Source organism: Ambystoma mexicanum, chromosome 13 (assembly GCF_040938575.1).
Source record: "Ambystoma mexicanum isolate Mex_15411 chromosome 13, UKY_AmexF1_1, whole genome shotgun sequence".
In the NCBI taxonomy this organism is placed as follows: Eukaryota; Metazoa; Chordata; class Amphibia; order Caudata; family Ambystomatidae; genus Ambystoma; species Ambystoma mexicanum.
The window spans coordinates 57,532,823-57,553,536 of record NC_090938.1 but is presented as its reverse complement, the minus strand read 5'-3'; the positions used below and the strand labels follow the sequence as shown (position 1 = coordinate 57,553,536).

General features: G+C 45.9%; 1 protein-coding gene across 4 annotated transcripts in view; it reads left to right on the top strand.

Annotated features, from left to right (window-relative positions):
• Positions 1 to 20,714, top strand: part of LOC138520847 (complement receptor type 2-like) — a 309,555-nt gene that overhangs the window by 26,221 nt on the left and 262,620 nt on the right. For all 4 annotated transcript variants that reach the window (XM_069633222.1, XM_069633219.1, XM_069633221.1 and 1 more), the window contains exon 2: positions 20,028 to 20,222. In XM_069633222.1, coding sequence (XP_069489323.1) covers positions 20,028 to 20,222 — 195 coding nt within the window. The remainder of the gene's footprint in view (positions 1 to 20,027; positions 20,223 to 20,714) is intronic.

Sequence of the window (20,714 nt, the reverse complement as noted above, 5' to 3'; positions counted from 1 at the left end):
CTAGGTGGTGAGGGCACAATTGGAGGGTGTTAAAGGTTGTCCTGCAAAAGTCTCGGTGGTGAGGGCAGAGTTGGAGGGTGTTAAAGGTTCTCCTGTAGATGTCTGGGTGGCAAGGTCAGAGTTGGAGGGTGTTATAGGTTCTCCTGTAAAAGTCTACTTAAAGGTTCTCCTGTAAAAGTCCCGGTGTTGAGGGCACAGTTGGAGTGTGTTAAAGGTTCTCCTGTAAAAGTCTACTTAAAGGTTCTCCTGTAAAAGTCTTGGTGGTGAGGACAGAGTTTGAGGGTGTTAAAGGTTCTCCTGTAAAAGTCTTGGTGATGAGGGCAGAGTTGTAGGGTGTTAAAGGTTGTCCTGTAAAGGTCTCGGTGGTGAGGGCAGAGTTGGATGGTGTTCAAGGTTCTCCTATAAAAGTCTTGGTGGTGAGGGCATAGTTGTAGGGTGTTAAAGGTTCTCCAGTAAAAGTCTTGGTAGTGAAGGCAGAGTTGGAGGGTGTTAATGGTTTTGCTGTAAAAGTCTCGGTGGGGAGGGCACTGTTGGAAGGTGTTAAAGGTTCTCCTGTAAAAGTCTGGGTGGTGAGGGCAGAGTTGGAGGGTGTTAAATGTTCTCCTGTAAAAGTCCCAGTGGTGAGGGCACAGTTGGAGTGTGTTAAAGGTTCTCCTGTAAAAGTCTACTTAAAAGTTCTCCTGTTAAAGTCTCAGTTGTGAGGGTAGACTTGGAGGGTGTTAAAAGTTCTCCTATAAAGGTCTCGGTGGTGAGGGCAGAATTGTGGGGTGTTAAAGGTTGTCCTGTAAAAGTCTGGGTGGTGAGGGCAGAGTTGGATGGTGTTAAAGGTTCTCCTGTAAAAGTCTGGGTGGTGAGGGCAGTGTTGGAGGGTGTTAAACATTCTCTTGTATATGCCTCAGTGGTGAGGACAGAGTGGGGGGGGGGTGTTAAAGGTTCTCCTGTAAAAGTCTTGGTGGTGAAGGCAGAGTTGGAGGGTGTTAATGGTTTTGCTGTAAAAGGCTCGGTGGTGAGGGCAGTGTTGGAGGGTGTTAAACGTTCTCTTGTAAATGCCTCAGTGGTGAGGACAGAGTGGGGGGGTGTTAAAGGTTCTCCTGTAAAAGTCTGGGTGGTGAGGGGAGAGTTGGAGGCTGTTAAAGGTTCTCCTGTAAAAGTCTCGGTGGTGAGGGCAGTGTTGGAGGGTGTTAAATGTTCTCCTGTAAAAGTCCCAGTGGTGAGGGCACAGTTGGAGTGTGTTAAAGGTTCTCCTGTAAAAGTCTACTTAAAAGTTCTCCTGTTAAAGTCTCGGTTGTGAGGGTAGACTTGGAGGGTGTTAAAAGTTCTCCTATAAAAGTCTCGGTGGTGAGGGCAGAATTGTGGGGTGTTAAAGGTTGTCCTGTAAAAGTCTGGGTGGTGAGGGCAGAGTTGGATGGTGTTAAAGGTTCTCCTGTAAAAGTCTGGGTGGTGAGGGCAGTGTTGGAGGGTGTTAAACATTCTCTTGTATATGCCTCAGTGGTGAGGACAGAGTGGGGGGTGTGTTAAAGGTTCTCCTGTAAAAGTCTTGGTGGTGAAGGCAGAGTTGGAGGGTGTTAATGGTTTTGCTGTAAAAGGCTCGGTGGTGAGGGCAGTGTTGGAGGGTGTTAAACGTTCTCTTGTAAATGCCTCAGTGGTGAGGACAGAGTGGGGGGGTGTTAAAGGTTCTCCTGTAAAAGTCTGGGTGGTGAGGGGAGAGTTGGAGGCTGTTAAAGGTTCTCCTGTAAAAGTCTGGGTGGTGAGGGCAGTGTTGGAGGGTGTTAAACATTCTCTTGTATATGCCTCAGTGGTGAGGACAGAGTGGGGGGAGGGGTGTTAAAGGTTCTCCTGTAAAAGTCTTGGTGGTGAAGGCAGAGTTGGAGGGTGTTAATGGTTTTGCTGTAAAAGGCTCGGTGGTGAGGGCAGTGTTGGAGGGTGTTAAACGTTCTCTTGTAAATGCCTCAGTGGTGAGGACAGAGTGGGGGGGTGTTAAAGGTTCTCCTGTAAAAGTCTGGGTGGTGAGGGGAGAGTTGGAGGCTGTTAAAGGTTCTCCTGTAAAAGTCTCGGTGGTGAGGGCAGTGTTGGAGGGTGTTAAACGTTCTCTTGTAAATGCCTCAGTGGTGAGGACAGAGTGGGGGGCTGTTAAAGGTTCTCCTGTAAAGGTCTGGGTGGTGAGGGCAGAGTTGGAGGGTGTTAATGGTTCTGCTGTAAAATTCTCAGTGGGGAGGGCAGTGTTGGAGGGTGTTAAAGGTTCTCATGTAAAAGCCTAGGTGGTGAGGGCAGAGCTGGAGGGTATTAAAGGTTCTCCTGTAAAAGTCTACTTAAAGGTTCTTCTGTAAAAGTCTTGGTGGTGAGGACAGAGTTTGAGGGTGTTAAAGGTTCTCCTGTAAAAGTCTCTGTGGTGAGGGCAGAGTTGTAGGGTGTTAAAGGTTGTCCTGTAAATGCCTCAGTGGTGAGGACAGAGTCGGGGGGGTGTTAAAGGTTCTCCTGTAAAAGTCTGGGTGGTGAGGGCAGAGTTGGAGGCTGTTAAAGGTTCTCCTGTAAAAGTCTTGGTGGTGAGGGCAGTGTTGGAGGGTGTTAAACGTTCTCTTGTAAATGCCTCAGTGGTGAGGACAGAGTGGGGGGGGGTGTTAAAGGTTCTCCTGTAAAGGTCTGGGTGGTGAGGGCAGAGTTGGAGGGTGTTAATGGTTCTGCTGTAAAATTCTCAGTGGGGAGGGCAGTGTTGGAGGGTGTTAAAGGTTCTCATGTAAAAGACTCGGTGGTGAGGGCACAGTTGAAGGGTATTAGGTCTTTTTCAAGGCTTTTCAGTTCATCACTGAGATTGCCATCCACCAATTCTAATAATAATTTCTCATATTCTTCACTATGTTATGATATTCAATTGACCCATGTATTATGAGTTGATGTTATTCATTAAGATCTTCCTGTTGGTAGCCTTTTGTCTAGGTTGTCTGTTTTCATATGATAATATATGGCTTCTATGGCTTAGAATTGGGATAGTGCTCAAGAATCATTATTCAAAATCATAACACAGTGCAGGATATGAAACATTATTATTAGAAGTGACAGATGCCCATCTGATTGATACATTGGAAAAGCCTTGGAAAAGACCAGGCCGGTCTCACATGCCAATAGAAGCCAGATATTCATATTTGATAAGGGGACACAGGTGATTTTCATTCCATTAGAGATAATCATGCAATTAGCACATGAATTCAAAGTCACTGGGACTGTACCATGCGGTAAGAAGTGGCATTTAAGTGGGAATGATAGAATTACTGTCAATTTACGGCCACTTTACCACAGTACCTTACTCTGAGATTCCAGGTAAAGTGGAGGAGAAACCTGAGAATAATTGCTTGAGGCTTCCCTTTACCTCCAGACGATGAAGGGATAGCTGCAGGTGGAAATACTGCTTACGGTAAATGTTCCACATCCTGAGTGGACCCCTGTAAACACCATAAGTGGTGATTAAGACAATCCGTCACTCGCAATCTGCTGGATTTATTATCAGACCAGGTGCTGATAATGGTATTTGAATTTACTGCCAAACTCGCATTGAGGCACCTACTATGTGCGGTGTGGCATTCGTCAAATGAGCCAGCTGGAGCCAGGTTTGTAAAAGACCAGATTGCCCTGCATTTTTCTGTCTTTTTAGTTTGCATTCTTAAAGGAAGTAGGAAGCACCCATCAGTTCATCCTCACATCATGTCACACCAGGATCTGACATTCAGTGAACTCACAGAGCCATCATAGACTCATACCTCCATTCATCATCACACTCGTGTCATCTCCCTCAATTGAAAGCACTCAAGGATACAGCACACCTCCCCCTCTTATACAATGAGAGTGTAGAGGAGCAGGTGGACAACTTATCCCTAGTCTCCGCACCCTTAGCACCGTCCCATTGGAATGACAGACGGAGAGCCAAAATTGGGAACCCATGCATGAATCCATGCAATATTCCTGTACCACGTTGAGTATATGAGAGACGTTATGCACTCAGGCAACCATTTAGAGTGTACTCACAAGCTAACATAGTGGAAGAAAGTTACCAAGAAGGATGCTGTTTGCCGAGCTGCCAAAGTGCAGCCATGAACATAATGGTTGTACATTAAAACAAAGTCTGATGACAGCAAAAGAATGTCATGAAGAAGATATACGAACCTATGCTGAAACGATATGAAAATACTTAAGGATGACAATGTAACTGAAGCACTAAGAGAAACATGTACCCATTGATGCAGTAATCATGAATACAACGAAGAGTGAAGTGACTCACTGGTCAATAACTGTAAATACGCTGTAACGCAAGGTAGAACGGACATGCCGTAGCTTGCTTATGAGAGGTATATATTCAACGTTTAAGATGACCATTACAAAAAGATGGACAATGGCTTATGTCAATCAACCCAGCTACCTCAAAATACGAGCCCAGGATCTTAAAGTGAAAAGATGATGAAGTTGGTTTTCCCTTGCAAAATAGAGGAGTACATTGGCCTAAGACCAAGGATGCTATTTCGAGAGATGAAGGCAAAGTACGAAGGGAGTCCAACGAGCAGACTGTATACGAAGGACATATTTCTCAAGATTAGGAGGAACAAGAACTTTTACGGATCCAAAGTTATGGGATAATTAAAAGTGCATAACGTTTATATGGGATAAAGTGAGCTCCCTTAAGGCCAAGAGGAGCAACTGCACCCAGTATAATTGAATCAAATAGTGCTGAATACACTATCGAAATTGACAAATCCGTGGCTTCTTAACACGTGATGAAGAGCTAGCAAAAAAGGGCTATTCATTAGGCTCGGAGCTAAGATAATCGTGTGCCTACATTCCCTTGAATGTTCCGAGACGGTCAGCCTTCAAATAGAGGACATTGGCATGGGGCCTACTGATGAGAGAGGGTAGACTAATTGGGAAAACAAGAGGAGAGCTGACGTATCTCCAAGCACTTGGGTTTCGTTTCTATGTATGTGCTGCTAGTGAGCCAAACGTCCATAGTTTGATTTGGGTTGCCAACCAATCAGAAAAGCCTGCCATGCGCTTTTACAAACAATGTTGCAAAGTATTATTCTGCGGCCAAAATCTCTGCTGTAATTAGTGTTATACGTATTTAGAAGTAGCTCAGGGCGTGTCCTACAGACAAGGGACCGCCAATGAGAGACTAATATTCATGCAATCTATATATGTAGACATGTTCCCCTAATCCAATGCCACCCCCGATAGGTTTTTGTAATATGCCATGCAGGATGACGTCATAGATGATGCATCTAGCATTATATAAACTTAGTATAATCAAAAAGACAATGTGATCCTGCCTGAATCAATTGATGAATGATGATTAACCCTGCTTTCCTTCATTGAGATTAAAAAAAAGTATTTTGTCATCTTCTTTGAGGCTGTCCGGTTATTTGGTCGGAGACATTTTATTGGTAATCCCATCTAGCACAAAGACGCTTCAAGGTGCTAGAGCACAACAGCTACATGAAACAGGTGGAAGTTCCATGCCTTGAATCAGGGATCTTCACAACAGTCAAACAGAATTCCCCGTTGTGGGATGCCAGAATACCCTGTTGACTTGACGACAGACCGGTCGCCAGGGCGACCACCTGTGATTCTTTCCCTTAACATCTTAACAATGGAGGTACATCAAATGGCCTCCGAGCAACAATAAAACGTTTCTTTATATTAAAATGATTACCACTGACGTGGCAAAGCCTTATTCCGCAAAGCGTTGGAAAGAGGCGTGCTTAAACCCTGCCAAGTCTAGAAGCTTCCATAAGAGGACATGTTAAAACTACTACATTCATGCATGCCGGAATGCATTTCTAAAATGGTGGCTGATCTGCCAGCATGCACACACATTAGCCCCAGGCTGCCTTGCACAACTCTGTGCTCGGCTCCATCTGATACGGAAAGCAGGGAAAGCACGATTGGCAGTCTGCCAACCTTGGGCAGGCCTCTCCTTCAGTTTCCTGGCGCCAAAGGACCACTGGAGTCCAGACGACTCTTGCAGACCTCATTATTGCCGAGGTCATTTCTACACTTCTATGTAGTTTGGGTAATCGGGATTAAGAGCGCCTCGTTGACTCCTTCGAGGCGCGTAGCGTGCCTAAAACTTGTTCTACCTACCTAATCAGGGAATTAATTCTAAAACATTTCGGGCTCAATTCTCATTTTTGCGTGCGAAGCAGACGATGGGACGTGCATTGCATTAGTTGTGCAAAAAACAAGTTGTGCCCCTTTCAGAAAAAAGCAAGAGAATGGGCGCGTCATTGAGACGCCCATAATCTTTCATTTAACTACTTTTAGAAAAATTTTGCAAATCTCAGTGCGTTTCTGTGCATTTTTCTAATATCACAAATTGACTAATTGGATGCACTTTTAAATGCACGTTCCTTGCGCCTGTTTGGAAGAGGTGCGATGCACTAGAGCAGTGGTCTTGAAACTGTGGGGCTGGCCCTCCTAGGGGGGCCGGAGGATGGCCAGTGGGGCATGAGGTTCTTCGAAAGGGAGTATGGTGACTGCTTTTAATAGACAATATAGACAGATATGGCATCTGGGGGCCGGGCAATAATATCTTTACTCAAGGGCGTGGGGGGCTCGGCCCCAATGTTTTTACTCAAGGGGGCTCAGCATAACATTTTTGAATACCACTGCATTTGAGGGTCATTACTGTCCCTGGCATGCATTATTTTAAATGTGCCAGCACTGGTACGAACCACTGCTTTGCTACTTGCATTTCTGTCCCTCAAACGGGGATAGAAATGCTTTTTTTTTTTCTCTGTTTAGTATCTCACTTTAAGGGGCTGAAACTGTGAAATGCTTTTGTGGGAGCATGCCATACACGTTCCCGGCATTAATGTCTTGAAGATAGCTGGTGAACACCCTCTGGAAATGCGCAGGGCACCTTTGCGGGTAGGGTGCTTTGTGCATTTCCAAAAACCTGGCAAGAAAAGCACAACATCTGCGCTACTTTTAGATGCTAAATGCTTTGAGAGTCGGACACTTTATGTCGAGCACAGTAGCAAACTCGGGCAAAAAAAATAAAATCTTGGCAAAATGCCAATCCCAGGCATGCTGAAACCTGCACGCTTGGCATTGGCATAGTGCCAAAGGCGGGCAGGCTAAGACATGCCTACCTTGCCTCTGTGAGACACTCTATTGATACATGTAAAACCTATGCCCGGCAAGACTGTGACTAAAAGCTAATCCGGCCCCATGGCGGCAGGCAAAATAGCAACATCCCCGGGAAAACAGGGTGCACAGTTTACTACCAAAAGCGGGCACGAATGATGGCAATATCAGGTTATACGCAAGGCAAAGCAACAGCTTGGCATGGTGCCCAATAGATGTCAGGCAATTAATACAGAACTTTGCCTGGAAAATGTCTTCGAAAATGTAAATGTTATGCGCTATGCGCTATGCTGTATGCAGACGTGAAAAATCTGCCACCTATTGCAAAATCTAGAGTCGCTCCACGCGCATGCGCGTGGCAGCAGGTACAGTGGATGTAACCGCAACAAACAAAACATCAATCCAGCAATGGACGTTGGACAGCAGTAAATCAGGCAAGGGGTGATGTGCAGCAAAGAATATAAAGTGCATTAAAGCACTCCCAAGAATTTGATGGTGAAAGTCTACTATCAAACTAGCTAATGAAACGGTTTGTTTCAGAATGTCCAAAGAAAAGGTTGCTGTCCTGTGTCCAAATCTTAAACCTATCCCTCACAAGCTAAATTCTATATAATGTAAAAAGGCAAATGTCTCTGGCTGTCCAACTGCAGCACAGCTTTGTAGTTCCAAAACAAAAGTACCAAAAGGATGTAGACAGCAAACAAAAGTTCCACAAGACTCAAGGGGTTGCTTTCCTTTCCCCAGAGACTTTCCAACTTTATCCAAAATTGACTTTGTATTTTCAAAGGTCGAGATAGATCCTCTTCCTTGCTTGGCAGACCTGACTTCCAGGCCCTGCAATAAGGAAGGATGGGCTGGATACCTTTTGCAAGCCATCTTGAGGCCCCCACACCCTTTCTGAGCAGATACTGCAGTGAAGAAGAAGAATAGCTTGGTTCTCTCTTCCAAGCTGTGCTCGGGGTCCCTGACCCTTTCTGAGAAGACCTGGCTTCCAGGTACTGCGATGAAGACGAATCGCCTGGTTCTCTCTTTCAAGCTGTGCTGGGGGTCCCTAACCTTTTCTGAGAAGACCTGGCTTTCAGGTACTGTGACGAAGAAGAATAGCCTGGTTCTCTCTTCCAAGTTCTGCTGGGGGCCCCTGACCCTTTCTGAGAAGACCTGGCTTCAAGGTACTGTGAGAAAGAAGAATAGCCTGGTTCTCTCTTCCAAGCTCTTCTGGGAGCTCCTGACCCTTTCTGAGAAGACCTAGCTTCCAGGTACTGTGACGAAGAAGAATATCCTGGTTCTCTCTTCCAAGCTCTGCTGGGGGCCCCTGACCCTTTATGAGAAGACCTGGCTTCCAGGTACTGTGACGAAGAAGAATAGCCTGGTTCTCTCTTCCAAGCTCTGCTGGGGGCCCCTGACCCTTTCTGAGAAGACCTGGCTTCCAGGTACTGTGAAGAAGAAGAATAGCCTGGTTCTCCCTTCCAAGCTCTGCTGGGGGTCCCTGACCCTTTCTGAGAAGACCTGGTTTCCAAAACCTGGCTTCCAGTTACTGCAACAAAGAAGAATAGCTTGGTTCTATTTTCCAAGCTGTGCTCGGGGTCCCTGACACTTTCTGAGAAGACCTGGCTTCCAGGTACTGCGATGAAGAAGAATAGCCTGGTTCTCTCTTCCAAGCTGTGCTGGGGGTTCCTGACCCTTTCTGAGAAGACCTGGCTTCCAGGTACTGCGATGAAGAAGAATATGCTGTTCTCTCTTCCAAGCTGTGCTCAGGGTCCCTGACCCTTTCTGAGAAGACCGGGTTTCCAGGTACTGCGATGAAGAAGAATAGCTTGGTTCCCTCTTCCAAGGTGTGCTGAGGGTTCCTGACCTTTTATTAGTACCCACTTCTTTGCCCACTCTCCTGCCAAGAACGGTACTCCACGATCTCGTTCTCACTGTCATTTCTCTCTCTCTCTCTCTCTGACTTCACTTCCACACACAGTCTTGGTTTACTCTCTTGCCAAGGACTCTGAGTGTTACTTGTGCATGTAAGTTTCATATTTCTCATTACTAGTGTTTGCAGTTCCTTTCCCCAGCGTGGGTCCCAGACCCCCTTCATTTGGTTAATGTCCCAATTCTTTTTTTCTGATTTCTTTTCTAGCCACAGCCTTGGTTTACTCCCCTACCAAGGTCTGTGATTGTCACTTGGGTGTGCAAAGTGTGTTATTTCTTATTATTATGGTTCGGGGTGCTCTTCCCCAGCATGGCCCCCAAACCCCTTTTATTTGGGTAATGTGCCAGTTCTCTTTATCCAATTTCTCCTCTAGCCACAGCCTTGGTTTACTCCCCTGCCAAGGTCTGTGAGTGTCATTTGGGTCTTCAAAGTTCGTATTTGTTATTATGGTTCGGGGTGCACTTCCCCAGCATCGGTCCCAGCCCCCCTTTACTTGCCTAATGCCCCAATTCTCTTTATCTAATTTCTATTCTAGCCACAGCCTTGGTTTACTCCCCTGCCAAGGTCTGTGAATGTCACTTGGATCTGCAAAGTTCGTATTTCTTCTTCTTATTATTCGGGATATGCTTTCCCCTTATGGGTCCCCTATGGGGCCCGACCCCTTCACTTGATTGTCCTGTTTCCGTGAAGATTCCTTCTGTGCTTTGCTCTGGGCCTCATGTCCTTCCTGGCTCTCCTCAACTCTGGGCGTAGCCACCCTAGTAACTGCTGGGCCTTGGCCATCACCCTCCGTTTGTTCGCAGGTCTCCCAAGAGCTTCGGCGGTGGAACCTTCCCCCGTCTTCCGCGCGTCTCCTCTGCAGTTCAGTAGTGGTACCTTTGCACTCTAGCGGCCTCGGTCACTGGCAGGTAACTTCCCTCTTCTCTGCTCTGCTTTCCGCGTTCCGGGCCTGGCACGTGTTCTTCTCTCAATCAGGCACCGTCTGCTTCTCTGCTGAACAGGATGCACCGGGCCACTCTCTTGCCAATGCTGTGTCAAAAATGGAGATGCCATTGTTGTCTTCCCTCTCTGCCTTTGAATGACAGCTGGCCTATAGGATCACTCGAAATGCTAGAGCGTGTGAGTTCATTCTTGACAGTGATCCTCATTACTCGCGTCCTCTTCCTTGTCCCAGTAGATCTTACTTGGGATGTGTTACAAAAACACATGGGGACATTAGGAAATGTGCGATTGAAGGGGGAAGGTGGGAGGGTCAAAGGGATACTGTGTACGGCCAAAATGGACACTACTCTCAATGGGGTCCTTCCTCCCCATGAGATCCTCCTGCTGAGCACCACCCCCAGGGGTATTGTTGAATAACGGCATCACCTCCTTGTACTCATAGAAAGGGGCTTCCCTACCTAAAGCAGTGACAACATCTTGGGATTCGTCACAGGGATCTAAAGTCACATTACCCTTAAATTACTGCTGTGGAAAGATGCCAAGATGTCTGCGGACGTACATTCTCCCTGGTGGGAAAGGTTTTATTTATTTATTTATTACATTTATATAGCGCACCTAACCCATGGGCATCTGAGTGCTTGTGCTTAAGAATATGGTTACATCCAGTTACATTTCAGGCATAGTCCATGTCATGGCTTGTGCATAAGAATATGGTTAGATCCAGTTACATTTCAGGCTTAGTCCATGTCATAGCATTTAACTTAAAGTGTTAATGCATGCAAGTTCAGTTACATTGTGCTACAGTTAAGTTTCAAGCTTAGTCCATGTCAATTGTACATTTTAAATAATACTTTTCCTAGTTCCCCTGGATTTACCTTGTCTACAGGGGCTGGGAGGGTGTTTCGTGCTTTGAGGTGGACTGGGGGTGATTCTTGCTATCTTGGTTGAAGAGCCAGGTTTTGAGTTTTCTACGGAAGGACCAGAGTGAAGAGTCTGTCCTTAGCTCCGGAGGCATGGCATTCCAATAGATGGTTGACCGCAGTACATGCTGGCTGTCTTTCCATTGGTCCACGTCATTCAAACATTTGTACTGTTGTGCCCAGATATTGATGCAGTGGTTGTTTCCGGCATGCACTGATCCAGCGCCCACATAGTTAATGACCACTTGATCAAATGGTGTGTATTTCCGCTGACAGTTCCATTATGAGGACAAATTCATTGGCATGTATGTAGAGTAGCCCCTTCCACTGTGTTGATGAGATCATTAGGCTGCACTCCTTGGTGCGTGCCAACACCTCTACTCGCTCACATGATATGATATGATATGATATGGCATTTACAACGCACCAATACACATGTACCAACTACTGTGAGAAGTGCATCTACCACCACAATGAGAAAACAATGAGCTGCTGGGTGTTCACGTAGCCATCAGGGACTTGTGAAGACGGCAAACTGGAACAGAGTGTGTACCAGAGCTAGAAGCCGAGAGCCAGGGTGGAGGGTACTGAACCTGTAACTGAGGCGTCTGAGGCATGAGAGGAGAGCATTAGCCCCAGCAGAAGCACAGAGAAAGAAGTGATGGGGCAAAAGCCAGGTGCTGATCACAGAGACCCCAAAGTGCAGGTTATCTTCCTAAGTCACCTGGCCTATGTCTCACTTTGGTCACACCCTCAAATGAACCAGCTCATCAGTCTCATCCTTGTGCTAGTTTACATGCACCCTTCCAGGGAATGCCTCCAACATTTCTAAATGTGTCATTATGTGTCATTTCTGATCAAAACTGACAACCATGTCCTTCAAATAAAAACAAATAAAGATGTCACCTTGGCCCCTCTTTAAGCCATCCAGCACACTGTAGTATTGACTAAAAGTTACCCATGCTGACCAACAGGGTAAAAAGTGTTTTGAAGAAAGAAATGGAACCTTTGCTAATTGAAATGCCTTATTGACTTAGAGAAACAAAAACAAAGAACAGGGTGGAGAGTCGTGTGAGGAAACACATTGGAACTATTGCAAATTGAAATTCCATATTGACTGCAAGCAACCTGTGCTGAGGAACAGGGAAAAGAGTGTTGTGAGAAAAAAGATGAACTGTTGCACATTGAAATGCCATATTGAATGCACGCAACATGTGCTAAGGAACAGGGCACAGAGTGTTGTGAGGAAAAAAGTCGAACTGTTGCAAATTGAAATGCCATATTGACTGCAAGCAAACTGTGCTGAGGAACAGGGCAAAGAGTCTTGTGAGGAAAAAAGTAGAACTGTTGCAAATTGAAATGCCATATTTGCTGCAAGCAACCTGTGCTGAGGAACAGGGCAAAGAGTCTTGTGAGGAAAAAAGTAGAACTGTTGCAAATTGAAATGCCATATAATTGACTGTAAGAAACACGTGCTGAGGAACAGGGCACAGAGTGTTATGAGGAAGTGTGATGAATCCTGCAGAGTCATCACTGAACCCCAGCCTAAAATCTGCTCCCATGTGGCCAGGGGATGGCAGCCGCTACTTGATCCTAACCCTGGGGTTGGCATCATGCAGGAGGATCACATGGGAGGACATGGTTGTCGGAGTAAAGTGGTGATTCCCTTAGGAGAGACGTCGTGTTCCTCTTTCTGTGAGGATCTAGACCCTATAAACCCTAAATACCTGATGGCATGCTGTCACTGCGTAAATCCTTCCCCAGTTAAAATCCCAAGAAAATTATATGGGAAACCACCTAACCAGAATAGGTTTTCCACCTTAGGAATCCATGGGCCGCATGTAATGCCCCTTGATTTTAATGGTTCTGTCTTGGAGAAAAGTCTTAACCCCAATATAACTGCACATGCCATCCGCAGAAAATCTCCTGACTCTAATGACCTTCGGTTCAAGAAACAATTGAAACAAAATGGCAACGAAAACTTTATAACCATTATGGACTTCAAGACCCATAATGCTTATGGTACTTGGACGAAGAAAAGGAGCAAAGAGCTGATGATGATTACTAGTGCTGCTTAGAAGACTGTACAGTATAGATGTTTCAGTTCCAGTCAGCGAAGCGGGACATTTACATTTGGAAATCACCAACAGGTGAGGGTAGCTGGCGAATCCACGGAAGCCAAGGAAGCGAGGAACGCCAGAGAGCAGATGAAGCAAAAATAGAAGTGGAAGCGCTGCTGAGGCCGACGCTGGAAGAGAAATCGTGAGGTGCCACAGAGTGTATGAAATGGGAAGCAGGACCGTGGAGGACAGCAGCAGAGGGAGAAGCCCAACTGGAAGGGAGCGGAATCCCCAAACCGGAGAGAATCACTTCGGTGTGCAGGAGTGCCAGGAGACACAACGAAGGCCGGTGAGCTCCTGGGAAGAGCTGTGTGGACAAAGGCAGCAGCAGAGGATGTCAGACCTCGGAGGGTCTGACAGTTTTTGGAAGTCCAACCCACACCGAAAATGCACTGCATCAGCAAGAAAAGTAACAGAGAAGCTGAAAAAAGCCAGTGAGTTGGCCCAATTGAAGAGGTAACCCCAGATCGCTCCACAAAAACAGTTACAATCAAAAGTTAATTTTGAATACTGACTAAGCAGAAGAGCGGGGATAAAAGAGCACAATTCTCCTTTCCTGGGATATCAGTTTGGGGAAACCTGTAACCCACATTGCCAACACCAAAGGGACTATAAAGAAGAGATGAAGGGGCAAAGAGGGTGCAATTCTTCTTACCTGGGTTATCAGTTTGGGGAATCCTGTAACCCGCATTGCCACCAGACAAGAGACTTTAAAAACTGGCAAACCTTGTAAAATTCTCCCCAAAAGAGTTAATGGTGGAGAAACGTGGAACAAGTATTGCCACATGCAGATGAAAACATTAACAGTTGTTTTGAATTGGAAGTCAATCCTGGCAGGCGAGTAAACCAGGAATGGAACTAAGTTTGTTTGACATGGAAGTTAATCAAGGCAGGCGAATAAACCAGGAGATGAATAGTTGCTCTATAGAAGGAAACCTGGTCGTGGTTAAGAGAGTTGTGGAAAGAAAATAAACACTTGATCATCCCGATAGACTATTGCTTAACAAGAGAAATTTGCTGTGCTGTTCTGACAAAGGTATTCCACAGAAAGGATAATTGTTACACCCTTTTAAATAATCCTTTTCATCTTGGGAAGAGTACTTAAAGAGTTGTATTCACCTTATTATCCTGACACATTATGGTTTAACAAGAGATACTTGCTGTGTTATCCTGAAAAAAGTATTCCACAGAAAGCATTTTATAATCTGTTTCATCTTGGGAAGATTACTTTGGGAAAGAAACAGTTACTGTTTTTTTCAATGAAAAAACATGTTGGATGGAAAAGACATTTTCCATTGAACGGAATAGATCACTGTTGCAACAGAACTCTTTCAAAAGTCTTCCTGAATTGATTCAGGGCATGGGAATCCAACCCTGGTCACAAGGATTACTTTGTGAGAATTATACGTTTAAACTGTTACACATTTCGGTTGAACTGAGAACAGATTACCGTTCGCATCTTGGTTGTACATTATAGAGTGAGGGTCAGATACATTTAGACACAAGATCACTTTTGTTTAGTTTTAGTTTGCTAGGTAGGAACATTCTCGTTAGAATAGGGACAGCTAGGCGCTCATCCCATCCCCATTTAACCTCAATAAATATGGCAAACATTGAGAAAACTACAGCTTTGTGTCCGTCTCTAATTTCTGACCCCTCACAGAAGGTAGTACAAATGTTCCAACTCGAAATGCTATGTTGACTGCAAGCAACTAGTGCAGATGAAAAGGGTAAAGAGTGTTGTGAGGAGAAAAGTAGTAGAACTGTTGCATATTGAAATGCTATATTGACCGAAGCAACCTGTGCTGAGGAACAGGGTAGCAGGTGTTGTGAGGAAAACATTGGAAAATGTGTACTGTTGCAAATTACAGTGCCATATGAACTGCAAGGAACCTGTGCCGAGGAACAGGCTAAAGGGTGTTGTGAGGAAAAAACTGGAACTGTTGCAAATTGAAATGCCATATGAACTGCAAGCAACCAATGGCGAGGGGCAGGGTGAAGAGTGTTGTGCAGAAAAAAGTGGAACTGTTGCAAATTAAAATGACACATTTATTAAAAGTAATATTTGCACAGCAATCCTCTTTAATTGGCATCACCCAAAGGTGTTGTGCAGAAAAAAGTGGAACTGTTGCAAATTGAAATGACACATTTACTAAAAGTAATATTTGCACAGCAATCCTCTTTAAATGGCATCACCCAACCCCTAGGTTCATGCTACCCTTGTAAGTTACGTGTTATTTTTGTTATTTTGTATTTTGTTTTGTCACTGGTCTATGTCCCACTTTGTTCACACCCTCATAACCTGGCTCAGCACTTGTTCTGAACGTGGTGATATTTATCAAGCACCTTTCCAGGGAATGCCTCTGCCATCTGTAAATATGTAATTTTAAGTCATCACTGATCAAAACTGACAACTCTGTCCTTCAAATGTTCTTCCAATAAAAACAAATACAGATGCCACCATGGACCCCCTGAAAGCCACCAAGCACACTGTTGCACGCCTCATCATGGGAATAAGAACATTCCACCTCATCTCCCCCATCAATATTGTTAGGGAGAATTCTCTGTTTAGGCTGAATTTCCTAACCTACTGAATCCCCCAGCAGCTTTGCTGGATTTCTGGAGTTTGTTTTTTTCCATCCTGCCAAGAGTGAGACTCTTTTTCTCCCACTCTTGGACATGAATGTGTGTAATTCCTTTGAATGTCAATGTGTTCTATGGGCTATGGGGTCTTTTACTCCATAGGGTCTCATATGCTTTTCTATGTGTGTTACACCGCACCCTACGTGCCGTAACACTGGGGCGTCCTAGCGGACCTCCATCATAGACTCCATACCCGGGGACTGAATACTGTCTCCCCGGGCATGTAAAGTCACCATTGGCTTTACTAGACCTAAATTTACTAACAGAACTAGTACAAACCATCCTATTGTGGACGTACTAGTAGGGGTAATTCGATTACTCCTAGGTCTGTTATTCGAGGGGGCACTGTCCCGTCCCCCTTCGTCGAGTTTTGGCTGGTGGCAGTGGAAACTCCTTGTTATATTCGACCCCGAATATAACCCTATGGGATTCTTCCCATTGTTAGAGATTGATACTCTTTCTCGTTAATCTCTAACATACCTCCGGTCTACTTATCTTAAATAAGTCTATCGGATGGTATTTTCTGCCAGAACTCGGTTTTTAAAATGGCGTCTGTGTTCGTCTCTGTGACTCCTAAACCAAAGGTCGAGCCCTTTGTTCCACTTTTGGCGGGCTCTGTACAGAGAACCTCCAAAGTGGTGCCATTCTGTCTGGGTTACCACAGGGGTGTGGGAGGGGCTTTAGGCACCCTGGACCGAGTTGCCTTGCCAACTCCGGTCGCACTCTGGTGTGATTGGCCCAAGTGGTGAGCCTCCCCGCTCACCACTTAGCATGTGTTGATTGACAGCTAGGCTGAATGAATGGGGGTCTTCTGCATAAAAGCAGGGCTTTTGGGACTGGATCTTCAGAAGTCGCCACAGGACCTAAGAATCCGACGAGGGTAAAGCTGAGCCGACCTGCAACGACGACACCTCCGGTGGAGCCCTGCTGAACCGACTCACCACTTCCCGACGACAGAGGAGATCTCCCTGCCGGAGAGTCTCTTCCCCTGACTGGTGGGAACAACCAGTCCCCTTTGCTTTTTCTTCGCCTCAGGACGCAGTGGTCGAATTGCCCGTGCAGAGCACCTCGGCAACCGGATAGCCACTACCCCTGTACCGCGACCAAAAGGTGGTGCCTTGTGACGGAGCACTCCGCGGCTGGTCTCTTCCCTGGTGGTGCACCGGACTTCACTTTTCTTCGACGACGAGATCATCTCTACTCTTGGCAAAGACCCGACGTGCATCCACCACCAGGAACAACTGCCCCCGCCGGAGCTGCCCTCCACAACAAGGTACCGTGTCCGCCTGGCTTCCCTTTCGATCGGATCGAGCAAGGTGTCTTAATCCTCTCCTTTCCGTTGGGTCGCCTCCAAGCTTTTTCTCACGTATTGTTCTGAACTGGTTCAATCTGCCGATAACAATTTGCTACAAAGACTCAAACGCATTTCCACCAAGAGACTTTTTGGGACATATCGCCTTGCCTCTCTCCGAGTGGGCCTGGCCTCTGAACTTTATGATCGATTGTGGTTCTTGCCTTCTTGCCTTGCATTTTTCCCGTGAAGTATTGAACTGTGTTGATTTCGTAACCTGCTTATTTTTCTCTCCCGTCCTAACTAATATTAGAGTGCCATCTAGGTTGAGGCATACACCTCTGTCTGCAAATAAGTGGTGCCGGTAGAACCTAGACTTGTCAAAATATTGTTAGGGGGATTGATCGTTTCTTCTTCGTAGAGTAATTGTATTTGACTTGTTTGCCGTGATAGTGCCATAGTGTTTTTGATAGATGTTTCGTTATAAATAAATACCTTAATATCTTTACACTGAGCCTCGTTGCGTGTTTGCTTGTCTTACTGTGAAGAATTGCCCTATATTGTATACTCCACATAATGCTTAACTCTTCTTGAGGGAAGTCTGACTGCTCAGCCACAGCTACCAAGTGAATCTGTGTGGTACAGACTGCTACCAAGTGGGTTTACTGCCAAACACCTGTAGTCCTAAATCTTTTGCAGTGGTCCCAGAGGGAACTGCACAGGTTTCCGCCTAACAAATATATATACACGATTACATAGTTACGTGGCACTGGAGAGAATGGTGCAGTCCGGTAGTAAAAAATGGGGTGGTGGAGCTAACCTTTTTGTGAGTTGGTGAAGAATAAACTGAGCATAGAAGATATTCACCCCCTGACTGGATTTGATTGTTATGGAACAAAGATTCCAATGGAGTGGGGCGAGAAGGTAGAAGAGCAGAAACTAAAAGAGGCATGAGGGTGCATGCACCAGTGAGGGTGAGTGCAGCGGAGGAACTGAGGGAAGGAGATGGTGCAGAGACAGAGTACAATGAGAAAGATACTGAGCAGTAAAACCATTGAAAGATTTGAGGACCGAACTTGAAAAGAGAGCAGTTGTGCATGCAGAGCCAACCAGCATGCTGTCATTAGATGGGAGTGGAGGAGGATCAGGGTAATTAGTAGAACACATGGCTGGCAAAGTTAAGGATTTTGTCTAGAGGGAGGGAGGAAGGAGTAGGGAGGAAGCCCAAGGAGTAGGCTTGAGCAGTAGTCGAGTTTGCTGAACACAAGGCTGTAGATAACAAATTGGCAGAGTTTTACGATTTTGAGAAGGTTAACACAAGCAACAGAGGCAGTGCTATAGATATATATTTCTGCAGTTGAGGTCGCTATCAAAGATGACCCCATGGTTGCAAGATTTGAGTGATGGAGGAAGAAGTTCAGGCGAGAAGGAGATAGGATAGGGGAGGGTAAGGATGGCGATGGAAGTTGGAAGAAAGAGGACTTCCAGTTTTGAATAGTTCAGCATGAGGCAATGGAGAGCCATCCAACGATGGATTACAGTAAGACAGTTGATAATCGGTTCTGAGATGGCTAGGGTGAAAGAGAGAAAGCAAAGATGTGAGCGTCCTCAGCAAAGAGATGATAGTGAAAGCCAAAGGTCAAGACAAGTCTTCCAAAGGCAGAAGTATAGAGGGTAAGAGTTTGGAGTGGGGAGCATCAGATAGAAAGTTAGAAACATGCATGTGTGGGGTCCAAATGGAGTGCTTACTAAAGATGGCATGTTATAGTTGATCTCCAAGGCCATCAGCCTCTAAGTACCTGGTGATCCATTTGTAGACCTTTGAAAGATAGGGTGAGGAGAAACTGGGCCATAGGTTGTAGGGCCATTTAAGTTAGGAGAGGGTTTTTCAGATGAGATAGGACAGTTGCAGGTTTGAAGGAGGCAGAGTAGAGTCCAGCAGAGAGATAGAGCTTAACGAACTGAGAGGGATGTGGTCTGGTGGTAGGGACTAAGTGACCTTTTGAGGATGAAACAGGTCAATAGGAGCACAAGATGGGCAGGTGCTGTGAATGACAGGTGCTAATTCAAGAGGAGGGGGAGGGGAGAAGTAGTCAAGAGTAGAATGGTTAAATGGGAAAGGTGAACAGAAGGAGGGTGAGGGAGGGAGAGAGAGAGGAGGTCTGTGACACTGTGTAATTGTTAGAGATTTTTGAGGAAAAGTAATTAGAAAGACATCAGCGAAAAGCGTAGAGGTGATGGATATTGGATTGGAAAGTGTGAGTAAAGCTTAGATGGTAGAAGACCATTTTCGGGGGTGATTTTGAAGGGAGGTGATTAGGTGTGTGAAGTAAGAAGATGTTGCACAGTCCAGTGCAGAGGTTAGTGCAGCAAGGGATTTTTTGTGCACTAGGGTTATAATAGGGCATGTCGATGTGTGCTGGAATCATAGGTCACAGTGCATATTTGTTTGGAGGGTCTGGATCTAAGCGGAAATCCAGGGATGAAAACGTGGGCGGGAAGGTGCGAATGTGCGTGAGGGTCACATGTCCACTGTGCAGTTTGGAAACAATATGGTCAACACAATAGGCATAAAAAGGGGCGAGAGACAGGAGAGATTGTGTCGCATCATTAAGGTAAGGGGTAACGGGTTCCTCCTTGAGTTTTGCCTTGCTCATAGAAGAGGGTGGCATAAGTAATGAGACGTAAAATGAGCAATGGAGTGATCAGAGGGAGTCCTGCAAGTAGAGCCCTGCCACCATCCAGGTGTGAGATGACCACGGAGTGGACAACCTGGGGTACAGATAAAAGGCTTGACCTTGATGAGGTCCCATGCTGCTTGGGCCTTCTTGGAGACATGGTATTGAATCCTGTTTATCTTTTCTGCCTTCTGTAATGACAGATACTGCACGGGGGGGTGGGGGCGGAGAGAAAGAGAGAGAGAGAGAGAGAGAGAGAGAGAACACACACACGGTACACACTCGTAATGACACAAGCCTCCCAGTTGTAACGACATACGTCGACAGGTTGTACAGACACCCTTCTCTCTGGATGATGGAATCAACTTTTTTCTCTCTTTTCAACAGGGAGTTGTGCTCCGCCGCCAGCTTGGTCCTATGCGGTCCCTGAAGAGGTGCCTGTTGGGGATTCCTACGCAGTCGGCGACATCTTGACCTACGTATGCGACGCTAAGAAAGGATTTCTGAATGCCGCTGATGAAGTGGGCACCATTGAATGTCTAGAAGATTCATCGTGGTCAGAGTTTAAGTTAATTTGTGACGGTGAGCATAGTCTTATGGATTTTAGGTGTGTCGCAGCATTCCTTGTTGCCGGCCGGCTGTGGTGGCAGTCAGTCTCAGTCGCTGGACTTGGGCCGATGGCCAGTGTTTGCTTTAACCACTCACTCACCCTCTCTAGAAACCTGTGGGTCTCTAGATGTTTTGGACGAAAACCCCATGATGCCCTGCCATCATTATTATTAGTATTTCATTATTATAGTAGTATTTACTGAGCGTAAACGTAGCTTTAGGAAGGAACTGAGTGCTTTACAAATCATAGGGGTGAAGAGCACAGTGGTGGAAGCATAGATACAAGGGAGCGGGGGGGTAACAAGGGGGAAGGGAGCAATTTGGCAGCAATGGATCTACAAGCAGTCAGTGGAGGAAACCTCTGGGAGCAGATCACCCATTGTCAGGTAGGGTGGGGAGTGGAGGGTGTGTGGACGTGGGTCTCAGGGAGCAGCCATTCCTTGAAGAGGAGAGTCTTAAGATCCT